Consider the following 11,457-nt stretch of genomic DNA (forward strand, 5'->3'; position numbering starts at 1 on the left):
CTGAGAGAAATAAAATCCAGTGCTTGCCATGGCACTTCAGTAGCAGGTGGAATTGGAAGGTGCTTACAGCAGGGGCAGATGAAATAGGTAAGGCAGGACTGCCGTCCTAGCAGTGACAGGTATGGCAGTGAGCACTGGAGAGGCATGCAAGCGCTGCAGATAATTAACACTTCCAACGTCTTGCCTGCTAGAGTAGGAAGAATTTATTTGAAGCTGAGAAAATGTCTGGGACAAAAGAGAGATGAAGCAGAAAGCTTGTTCAGCAGGTCCTTCAGGCTCTGGCCTCACCATGTGTGTCCTATCACCCTGAAAAACCTTCTAAGGCAGAATAAGTGTTCAAATCCCCTTGTGTCTTTGCTACTTACTGGGTTTTGTGGTGCTGATCTCACTCTGCCTGGAATCAACCTTCAAACCCAGAAGAGGATTTTTCCTGCACAGTTTAAAGTGTTGAGATGTGAGGTTAGGGAAACAAATTACCCCAGGCTCAACCCCCAAAAGCTGTTTATTAGTGCTACGAAATAAGTCTTTCTGTCAGCTTGATTACAAATACCATAATGTGTGGATGCTGTAGTGCCTGTACAGTAACAGCAGTAGAGCTGGATATGCAACATTCTTCACTCTCAGAACTCAAAAATGGCAACTAAGCACCTAAATGAGCCTATTCCTAGAGCTGGTTTCTCAGCAGGTCCATTCACGTTTGGGCTTTAAGGCATCAGAATACTTCATTCAGTAAAACATTAACGCCGATTTGTCACCCCAGTCTAAAGAAGGAGCTTAGAAACATCAGAGTTACTGGGTTACCTGAAGGAATCTTCCAGGGGTAGGAATCATTGCACACCCTTCCTGGCGTTTCTGCGTCCCTCCAACACAGCTGTATCTAAACAAAGCCTTGTATACAGAGCATCCTGTGTAACACAGGTGGTTAATAGCAGCTTGGCATTGCATGTGTGATGGCGTTCCAGAAAGATTAGCTTTTCTTGATTAAACTTCCTCTGAACACACAGGAGGATTTAAGAAGCTACTCAGCTGTGCTGCTACACTGCTAGTTTAGAAGAGGCTGCTGAGATTCTGTTACAGCTGTTAAATTACTGGGAATTTTTTAATTCATCCTGAAGTTGTCTTCTTTCATTCAGCTCTGCTTCCAGTTTTCTGCTGTTTCTTCCAAAGTTAAGCTTGTGAAACTCCTTTCTGATTTCCAGAAAAGATTTGTTTTTTGTTTCGGGAATTACAAAGAAGATGAAAGCAGCAACTGAGGAGCACTCCAACAAGAATACAAGAAAACAATACTGCTTCAGTCCGTTCTGAAAGGAAAAGTTACTTAATTGCAACATACATCAAGCACAACGGGGCATGCAGGAAAATAATGTTTCGTTTCCACCCACACCTCACACTGCTGCTAAGTATTTTAATAAAAGGACCTCCGTCCTATCCTTACTTTACATGCCACTTTGGATGCATTGCACAGCACTTGGCAGTCTTACCTACACGGGGTAGTTGTTTAATGGGGAAAAAAAAAGCCATTTGAGGCCTGTCAAACGGTGTAATGATGAGGCAGCATTTGCTGTCTGTCTCACACTGTGATGTGAGAAGATTTACTGTTTCATGGAGGTTTGCAAATGTCTCACAACACTACACCTCAAAAACCTCACTGCTGAGCAGAGTTCAGCCAAGAAGAAAGGACTGGCACATCAAGATGCCTCGCTGATGGCATTCTGCATGTTTTGCTCTCCAGAGGAAGTGCTAAAACAGAACAAAGCTAGAAATTCAAGACTCTGTTGGTTTTCCTGTTCCTGTTCAGAGCCTAGAGAAGGTGGGAACCACCTGCCCAGAAGGTACTAAGGTGAACTTCAGTGTCTGTTTTTTTTCTAGTTTTGGTACTTTTTTTTTCTCATTAGATATGAGCATTAAAATTACCCCCATGCATTCTTTGTAATTTTCCTTTATCTTAGTTTATTATTTTTTTATTGATACCTACAAAATACTTGAGGAGGGACTGAATCCAGTTACACTTGGCTGAGGAGCAGAGTGCACCCTGTGTTTAAGTGTTGCTGGGTAAGGGAAAGCAGTTTGATGGAGCCTGAGAGAAGATAAAATGCTAGGGGAGGCAAATAGGAAAATTTTGGGCATACTTACCACAATAAAGGGAAAGAGCATCCCAATTGTGAAGAAACTAACCCAGCTAACAGCCCCTGCTATCATGTAAGCAGCAGGCCGTGAGGACTGTATGAACAGCTCAGCTGTCAGGGTGTTGGTTATGCCACCTGAGGATGAGGTTCAGAATGCAATAGGTTAGAAAGCCAAATGTCCATCTGCAGTGTGCCCAATGACAGAAAAATGGAGTGAGTAGCTCTGGAACATGCCACTGGCTGATCTAATTCTACTGAAACCAACATCCTTAGTAGCACATTTCTGAACCCACTGCCCACATGCTAAGTGTCCTCCTGAGAAGTGACCCTATCAGCAGCACTGCTCAGGGAGCAAAGGTCCTCTGCAAGTGTCTTGAGCTGCTGCTTGTACAACTCACCTGAACTGAAAGACAGAACTAGGACATGCATGCACACTGCCACCACCCCCCCTCCCCGAGCAGTTCACAACAAGCTTCAGGTTCAGGCAATGGGCACTGAACTGTTCTGATGGGATTGGCTCACTTGTGCCCTTAGCCAGGGCACCAGCAGCCCTGCAGCTAACACCTGCCTGGCTCATGCCCTGAGCTCCTGCTGTCCCCTGGCCCCAGAGTGTAAAGCACCATTGCTATCATACCTGGTCCCAGCCCAAAGCTCAAGATGAAGGCAAATATAGCTGCCATGCTCACGTAAGGCACCCATGAGTACAGCTCCTGGAACAGGATTGGAAGGTTTACAGAATCACCATGGCACCAGGTGCCACATCATCTCTTTTTAAACACTTCCAGGGACAGTGACTCCACCACCTCCCCAGGCAGCCTGTACCCATGGTCAGTCACTCTTTCTGGGAAGAATTTTTTCCTAACGTTCAGCCTAAACCTCCTTGGCACAGCTTGAGATTGTCACCTCTCCTGTCACTGGTTGCTTGGGAGAAGAGACCAACCCTCACCTGGCTACAATCTGCCTTCAGGTAGTTGTAGAGAGCAATAAGGTCTCCACTGAGCCTCCTTTCCTCTGAGCTAAATAACTCCAGCTTCTCCAGCTGTTCCTCACAGGACTGTGCTCCAGCCCCCTCAACAGTCTTGGTGCCCTTCTCTGGACACATTCAGCATCTCAACATCTTTCTTAATCTGAGAAGCCCAGGACTGGACACAGTACTCAAGGTTTAGTTCAGATTCTGAGAATCTACTGTTAAAAGTTTGGCTTAGCGATTACATTTCCTTTTGCTATTTTATTGCAGCAAAGATCAACAGCCACTTGTGGCTGCTTGCAGCTAATTAACTGACTGCTTCAGAGAACTAATAATTGTTCATTTAATAGTTTATGTGTCTTTAAAAAGAAGAATAAATGCTATGTTGTCATCAGTTTTGTCAGCATCAAACACAGCTGCAGCTTTAAGATAACTACACAACCAAACCTTATCTGAGTGCCTTCTCTTATTTTGGGGAGCTTGGCTGTACAATTACCCATCTTTCAATTGCTGTCAGTTTTAACTTAAGACACCTCTTATCTTCCAGCTTCTTTTGAGTGTCTCACTAGAGTCCTATCATCTAACATAAATGAGCCCTTCTTTACACCTGGTAAGTCAGGGAGAAGGTTAAAACGATGCTCCAAAAGGTCATGAGGAGGTATCCCCCAATGATTAGGCATCTCCTTCCCACACAGTCTATCAGTAAACCCTGTGGACAAGACAGAGTTTCTGTTACCATGCTGATCTCACATTTACCAATGCCCCTCAAGAAGAATGGTTCCTCTCTCTGACAGGAGGGAGAACAGACTGCTACTCACACAGGTAAGGGCTGTGAGGCATTCACAAGCTCCAGTCCCAAGTGTCACATATGGGATTTTTTCTGTTGAGATCCCAGCTTGTTCAAAAATGTAAGTTGCATAGAAATAAATCTGCAATGGGAAAAAAATGTCAGGGTGTTCCTAGCAGTTAAACAGTCATCTGGAAACAAACCCAAGGTCATGCCGAGCACACAGCTCAAGATATTTCTTATGTGAGTAATGAATGTGCCATAAGCAGTAAGAGGAACCTGTTAAATTCATGCCCAGGTAAAATACACTGCTATCTTCAAATACACAACTTACTGAAGACAATGCCTCACCCTCTTACAGCAGACGCAATGGGATAAGCTGATCCACCCCTACTGACTTTTTCACAACATGAACACAAGCATTGAGTCATCCCCAAAAGATTTTTACATGCTAGAAACACAGAAGTGACCAAAAAAAGACAGGAGAAAGAGAGCAATGACACAAAGGTACTCCTAACCACTAATCCCATCTCCCTGGGCTCCTCTACATGGATCCTTTGTATGAGCAGAAGGCTGGAGACCAGAGGGAATTAAATCCTTGAAGGTGCTTGTAGGGACGGCACCTTACCGCGTTGATCCCACTCAGCTGCTGGCCCATAGTCATCACAATCACAGTGATCAGCTGCCACCTCACACCGCGGTCACTGAACAATTGCCAGGGTTTCCTGGGTTTCTCCCCATCCAAGGCGAAACGTTCCCGCTGGATATCTTCCATCTCCTGTTGGTACCCTGGAGAGCCATGCAATCGCTTCAGTGCTAGAAACACAAGAAAGTCTCTTGCGGTGACCTACTGACCACAGCTCCTGGGGGTCACCTCTTCCTAGGACCACCTGGCTGTGGCTAGGATATGAAAAGCTGCTTTAGGAATACTGGGAAAAAAATGAATTACCTTTGGCACAGCTCAGCTCATCACCTCTGTCTATAAGAAGGTATCTGGGGCTTTCAGGAAACCATGGCAGGAATAAAAGTTGGGCAAATGCTGGTAAACAGCTGCTGGATAGCAACAGAGGCCAATACGCTTCTCCACCCAGTAATTCCCTGGGAGAAGTGTAGAAAAAGAAGGAAAAAAACAACTCCAAGTAATTAGCTACTGATGACTATTCAGAAGACTTACAGGAGCAAGATGCTCATTCTTTGAGAGATGTTCCCTTGTAGCCAGTTACCTACGTCTTGTGAACCTCAGCAGAAAGAGGTTGGGAAAGTACCTGCCAGCCACTCTGAAATCAAGTGTCACTCAAGGAGATGAGCAGTGCTGCTTTACTTGCTGCTTCTTGCTGGGCTGGTCCTAGGCACTACTTTCAGACTTGCCAGAAGAGCATTTCCTAGCAAGGCAGGACAGTGAAAGCATGCAGACCTCATCTGAAGGTCACCAGCTTTTGAGAACCAGACAATAACTGAGGACAGAAAGAACCCAGGAAGGCACCTGATACTATTCCCAGCTGGTCTCACAAGAAGGTGTGCTACACAGAAAAGAATCACTACAATTGCTGCAGTTACAGTCATCAAGATGAGCTGCTGTGGGCAATGTCAACTTTCTCAACTCAAAAGGCCTGCTCCATTTTAAACACTGACTGCAGGCTATGTGGTCTGGAATCTATGTTCTACTCATGTTCTGCACTTCACATCTGAGGTATCTAGGAAGATCAGTTAATTCACAAAGTAGTGATTTAGGGGGGGAAAGAAAGAGAAGTCTAAGTGCTTTTGGTAAACAGACAAACAAAGAGGTAACATGCTGTGACTCAGGCTACCAGCAGTTGCTCTCAGGGCAGTGGAAGGAATCTAGCAGACTCCATGAAAGAAGCGTTTGGAAGAGCTTAAGATCCAAGGTGGTGCAGTCCATCCCAACATCATCTGATCTCACAAGGAATAAAAACAGCAGCAGTGTTCTCAAGTCCTGTCTTCTGAACCTCCACTGTCTCCATCAAGAAGATGGCCAAAAGTAAGAATTCAGCAAAAATGTGCCTGTTTTACTGATGCTGCTTTGGCCAACCCACCTAAACTGAGAACACTTCCCTGGGGAGACAGCACAGATGGTTTGCAGCTGTAGCAAGAAGGGGATAAAAGCAAAGTTTTCACCTTCAAGGCAGACCTCTGTGAGAAGCTGACTCAGTATTGCTACAATGGCCCCAGTGAATGTTTCACAGAGCTGCAGGGAATAGCAATTCTTTACATGCCAGTAACTCAAGGCAGGAAAAATTAAGCATTTCTAACCTTAAGCCAATTATTTGTCCTGTCAGAATCCCCCCAGTCAGAAAGATGGAAGTCCCCATGGCCATGCCACCTCTAAGATGTTTTGGGGCAACCTCTCCAATATACAGAGGCTGCACACAGATCCCAATACCTGGAACAAAATGGAAAAAAAACACATTTTCTTATTAATAGATTTTGCTTTGAAGAGTTACTGAACCAAAATGTGTAGAAAATCAGACTTAGTTGCTTTCCTATTAATTTTAGCCACTTTTGGATTCCAAGTTAGACTACGGAACATTTTTGACCTTGCATTTACAAAGCAGCTTACAAACACAGGTTGTAATACTGACAGAGTCATCAGTAACTAATTTGTCATTCACTGCAGTTTATTCAAAGTAAGAATAGGAAATGATTCACCTGAATTTATGCCAATCAAAAATCTTCCAGCAATCAGCAACTCAAACAATCCTGTAGGAAAACTGATCCCCATTAAAATGGAGGCCAGTATCGCTATGATGTTATTCATCAGAAGAGCTCCTTTCCTAAAGAGGAGAGGGGAGGAAAAAAACCCAAATGCCTTAAGAAAACAAACAAACTTTCCTTTCTGGTAGTATGGAAGTGGGCTTTAGTGTGCTACCCTTGCAGACCCAGATATCTGACACAAGTACTTACTCCTACAAAGCTCTGAAGATACGAGTTGTGCATAAACATGACAGCAATGCCTGTCAAGAGCAGGAGGTTGCTCGCTCATGCTGCAGCTACATAGAAGGCACTGGAGATGCTTCTGATCACACAGCCTGTCCTTATGGAAGGATGGCTTCTCACGGGCTGAGTTGAATCTGCTGCTGCTACTTAACCCCAATACTGCCCTCATGCCAGCTTCAGATGGAAAGCGCTGGCTGGAGCAGAGCAGCACGGCCTGCACTTCAGGTGGTGGCAGGAGAGGCTTCCTGTGCCCCTTGCCGCTTTCCGGCTTCGGGCTTTTCTGATGGGCTGGCTGCGGTCGGGCAGTAGGGGGAGGTCGCTGCCTTCTGCTGCTGCCTTCTGCTGCTGCCTTCTGCTGCTGCCTTCTGCTGCTGCCTTCTGCTGCTGCCTTCTGCTGCTGCCTTCTGCTGCTGCCTTCTGCTGCTGCCTTCTGCTGCTGCCTTCTGCTGCTGCCTTCTGCTGCTGCCTTCTGCTGCTGCCTTCTGCTGCTGCACGCAGGCTCAGGTCATTGTGCACTGCAGCACTGCCAGGCAAACTCCTTCTTTATCTCAACCCAGACTCGGGTTGCCTGTTACTTTCCCTCCCGTCTGTGGGGGGCAAGGGCTTGCAACAGCCCATATTAGACCTTCTCTTGAAGAGAGGGGCTAGTGAGAGCAGGCTGATGAGCTAGCACAAGGCTGCAAATGGGGAACTGTGTTCCCTACTGTACCATGGGTGCGCATGCCCACATAGACAAATGCAATGGAAACACCAGACTGGAGGCTATAATTCAGGGATCATCTTTTAAAGTCACTTTGGGACAAACTGTAAAATTCTACTAGACAACTCGACTTTGCAGTGAAAAACTTTTATAGCCACCAAAGGTACATTTCCTCTTGCTCTTTTTCCATTTACTTACTTTACATTCCAGTGAGAAAGTGGGAAAAGAAGCTGCTGTAACTCACCTGCCCAGCCAGATGGCCATGCTGCCTCCCATCAGGGCTCCACACAGGCCTCCAAGTGAGAATATGGAAGCAATGACAGACCAAAGGAAAGTCAGCAGACTGGGGTTGAGTGCCTCGTGATATCGACTGGTCCAGGTTTCATTTAAGAACATGTGTATATGCTGCAGCAGAAAAGAATGAGGAATGCACAGCCATAGGTGTAGCCCTGCAGCTCGGCACCATAAATAGCTTGTACCTCAAGCCTGAAAACCAATTCTGGGCACTAACAAAAGGAATTATCTCAGTTGTATTAAAACCACCAAAGACTAATAGAGCCTTCCTTGACTATACCACCTTTCCCATCCCCCGTACATCTTAAAGACTGATGAACAGCTCTGCTTTTGTTCTCCTGGTCAAGAGAGGCTGTATTCCACCAGAGAAGCAAAACCTTTCCACATACTCTTGCAAAAGAGTTCTGAGGGCCTCCTGAATGGAGGGGGAGCAGGGTGGGTGGGTAGGTAGGTCCTACTGGTTTTTAGGAACATCTCAGAACACAGAGGTATCACATAATCTAAACGTTTTCACAGTCGAGAGACTCATTCTGACACTTGATTTAAATCTTCCCGCCTCAGTGCAATCCAACAATTCATAGTGGAAGCCTTACTGCAACTCTAACATTCCCCTCCCTTTATGCAGTATTCATGTGTCACAACCTTTAAACTGTTACTCTACACACTTGTTTTCCTAGGGATCTCTTAAATTGATGAGCATTTGTAACCAGAGGCTCTTGTTCTTTGCCAGCAAAGACTTCGCAGAAGGACAAACATGGACTCTCTGTTTCCAGCATATTACGTCTTCTTTCACAAACAGCTTATTTTAGCCTTTGTAAAACACATACAATGTTGTAGCAAATTCAGCTCCACAAGAAAAAAGAGTCAGCTGTCAGCAGAAAACAGTACTAATCACTTTCACAAGATCCTCTCCAGTCATCCACGAAATATGCAGTCCTCAAGGCCATGGTAACAAGTAGATGGCAATGGGGAAAAAAGGCAGATGAAAATAACTACAAGGAACTCAGACACTACAGATGCAACTTTTTTTCTCAGTAAATTGCCTTGTCATGGACAACTGTAACTATCCTCTTCCTGCCATTTGGTGATGTGAGCTATAGGAATGGTTCCAAGCTGTGTCAGGGGCGGTTTAAACTTGACGTTAGGAGAAATGGTGGTGAGATTTACAGGAAGGGTGATTGAACTTTGAAATATGTGCCCTAGAGAGATGGTTGATGCTCTATCATGAGAGGCATTGGACAATGCCCTTAACGTGCTTTAGCTTTTGGTCAGGCAGTTGGACCAGATGATCATTGCAGGTCCCTGACAACCAAAATTGTTTGGTTCTACTACTCTACGCTGCTCTGTTCTTAGTGTTATGGACTTTAGCCAAAGATGAACCTGGAAGACGCTACTTTCTCAGGTAATTCTTTTAAACCAGATTTTAACAGAGGTTTTTATGGGATGTACTTGGCACTTTTATCTGATACAGAATATCTCTCATGGGAGGCACTCAAAAACCAACTCACATAAAACTATTCTGGAAATCAGCAAGCCTTCAGATGAGAGGAAGGCTGCTTTGGCTGCTGATGCCATTGCACTGAGAGTGCCTTTGGCCCCTCAGCCAGCCAGCCAGGACACCTCTGCTGCTGTAAAACAACCCTGTGAACAAGAGAGAAGAGAGGGTATTTTACCTGGGTGGGTGCATTGATAATGGAAACATTGTATCCATACTGAAAGGTCCCTCCAATTCCAACAGCACAGATAGCCAGGAACAAGGTCCAGGTAGGGAGCTAGAGCACAGAGGAGAGTAACAGGCATGAAAAGCAACAAGGCCTTAAGCCAATGTGCCTATGGTATGCAGGAGAAAATGCTGGTGAAACACAGAGTGCATTTAGCTTTGAACAGCGAAAAAATCTGTTTAGAAAACTCTCTCTAAATAAACTCTCAAACATCTGCAGCAGGATTTGACCATGTTCACTAGCATCTTTTGGAGACACTGCTCCAAGCACGCCCCTGCCCTCCTGCCAGCACAGTCACCGAACTGGGTAAATGCTCATGGAATCAGTTTTTGATGAAAGAATGCCAGAAATGTTTGTGGTTGGTGCTAGAGGCACTATGACTCAGTATGAGAATGAACCAAATTCCAGTTTCTATGGCTCACATCTTATCTGAGATGTAAGAATTAACTTTTTTTCCCTCAGTCCCTATGTGCATTGCTGGATGTCTGCGAGCCAGTGAGTGCTAACCTGTAGTGTTTTAGATCACGACACACTGCTCACTGGTAGCAGCATTGCTCCAAAGTTTACTGCATGCATTTTTAACGTTTTCAACATTGATTACCTGGTTACATAGCTAAATCACAATTTAGGAACTAAGATTAATAGATTCACAGACTCTTAGGTTTTAAGGCCAACAGGATCCATAACTGTGGTATATTCTTATCTCAGCAGAGTTCCAATTGGTCATAAAAAGTTGTCCTTTGGATAAGGCCTCTGAGATAGACAAGACCTCTAGAGGCTTATACAGTATCTGGTTTTATGACACTCCTCAACTCCAGTTTTTACTGAATACAACAGTACTAAAATCTAGAAGAGATAGAAAACAAACTAGCAAAAAAAAAGCCCCAGAATCACTGACATACACCACCTGACTTAGGCTTTGTTAGGGTGGCTGCCCTCTTTCTGCCCAAAGAAGCCTGCTTGTTACAGTCATGTGCTCTGTCCCACTGGGGTTTGGGCGCCCATTTCTCAGAGCATGGACAACAGTGGTATCTGTTCCCCGAGCTGCTTCATTCTTCATAGCTCATAAGCACTTCCACCTCACTTCAGAAACACAGCACAACCCCACCCCACCCCCCGGTTTGCATTCAATGTAAAACATAAGAATCAGAAGATGTGTTTTTACAGCTTCCATTTGGAAGTGCTGCTGGATGCCTAAGGACAACGAAATTTTAGCAGTCTGATCATCTAATGCATTTTTATTTAAAAGTAAACATTAAACCATCAGAAAATTTCACATATGTGACCACTGCTAAAGCTACAAACTCTGCAGGACTCATCCTCGGGGGCCAAGGCCGTTCTGCTTACCTTGCTGTGCGTGCTAGACCCTCTCAGCAGGGGCTGGCGCTCCATTTGGAGTATGGGTAGAGTTTCCTTTCCTTTGCCAAATTTAGTAAACTACACTTCAGGAATAAAAGGTGTCAAAGAAATGAACTTATTATTGTATTGAAACACAACTTTTGCCTTCTGTCTCTAGCCACTGGGATTCTTCTCAATGGTTCGCGCCTTTGTTATGCCTGCCATGCCCAGCTTTCACCAGGCTTGAGAGGAGCTGCGGGGAGCTCTCCCGTGTGCAGCAGCACACCCCAGGCACCTTCTTCGTTAAAACCAGAGCAGAAAGCACCCGACAGGCCCCAGTCAGCTGCAGCTCCTAGCTCCCACAGAAGCGGACGGGGTGATTACCTGCGGCTTCGGTGGCATCTCCCCGCAACTCCCAACGGCAGCGCTCCCTCGCCCGCTGCTTCCTCGCGGCACAGCCCGCAGCGGGGAGAAGCCACGACCGCAGCTCCTCACCTGACTGGGATTTGGCTGCTGAGCGCCGGCCCGCCCCGGCCCCGCGGCCAGACCGCCGCCGGCAGAGATTAGCC

At 45.6% G+C, this 11,457-nt stretch overlaps 1 protein-coding gene across 5 annotated transcripts; it reads right to left on the reverse strand.

Annotated features, from left to right (window-relative positions):
• Positions 1-484: 484 nt before the first annotated feature.
• LOC135189017 (solute carrier family 2, facilitated glucose transporter member 11-like) lies at positions 485-11,352 on the reverse strand. 5 transcript variants are annotated; one of them, XM_064168935.1, is made up of 13 exons: positions 11,273-11,351; positions 10,898-10,987; positions 9,503-9,601; positions 7,780-7,940; positions 6,548-6,672; positions 6,152-6,281; positions 4,830-4,978; positions 4,509-4,669; positions 3,912-4,022; positions 3,701-3,802; positions 2,761-2,836; positions 2,134-2,261; positions 485-1,301 (listed from the first exon to the last, which is right to left on the reverse strand). In XM_064168935.1, the coding sequence occupies exons 1-13, from the start codon at positions 11,288-11,290 to the stop codon at positions 1,086-1,088; spliced, it is 1,566 nt and encodes a 521-aa protein (XP_064025005.1). In that variant the 5' UTR covers positions 11,291-11,351; the 3' UTR covers positions 485-1,085. The 5 variants fall into 5 exon arrangements, with proteins under 5 accessions (XP_064025005.1, XP_064025001.1, XP_064025006.1 ...); XM_064168931.1 differs by having other exon boundaries at positions 4,509-4,696; XM_064168936.1 differs by having other exon boundaries at positions 4,509-4,696; positions 10,898-10,992; positions 11,273-11,343.
• Positions 11,353-11,457: the final 105 nt, after the last annotated feature.

This window comes from Pogoniulus pusillus, chromosome 30 (genome assembly GCF_015220805.1).
Source record: "Pogoniulus pusillus isolate bPogPus1 chromosome 30, bPogPus1.pri, whole genome shotgun sequence".
Classification (NCBI taxonomy): domain Eukaryota; kingdom Metazoa; phylum Chordata; class Aves; order Piciformes; family Lybiidae; genus Pogoniulus; species Pogoniulus pusillus.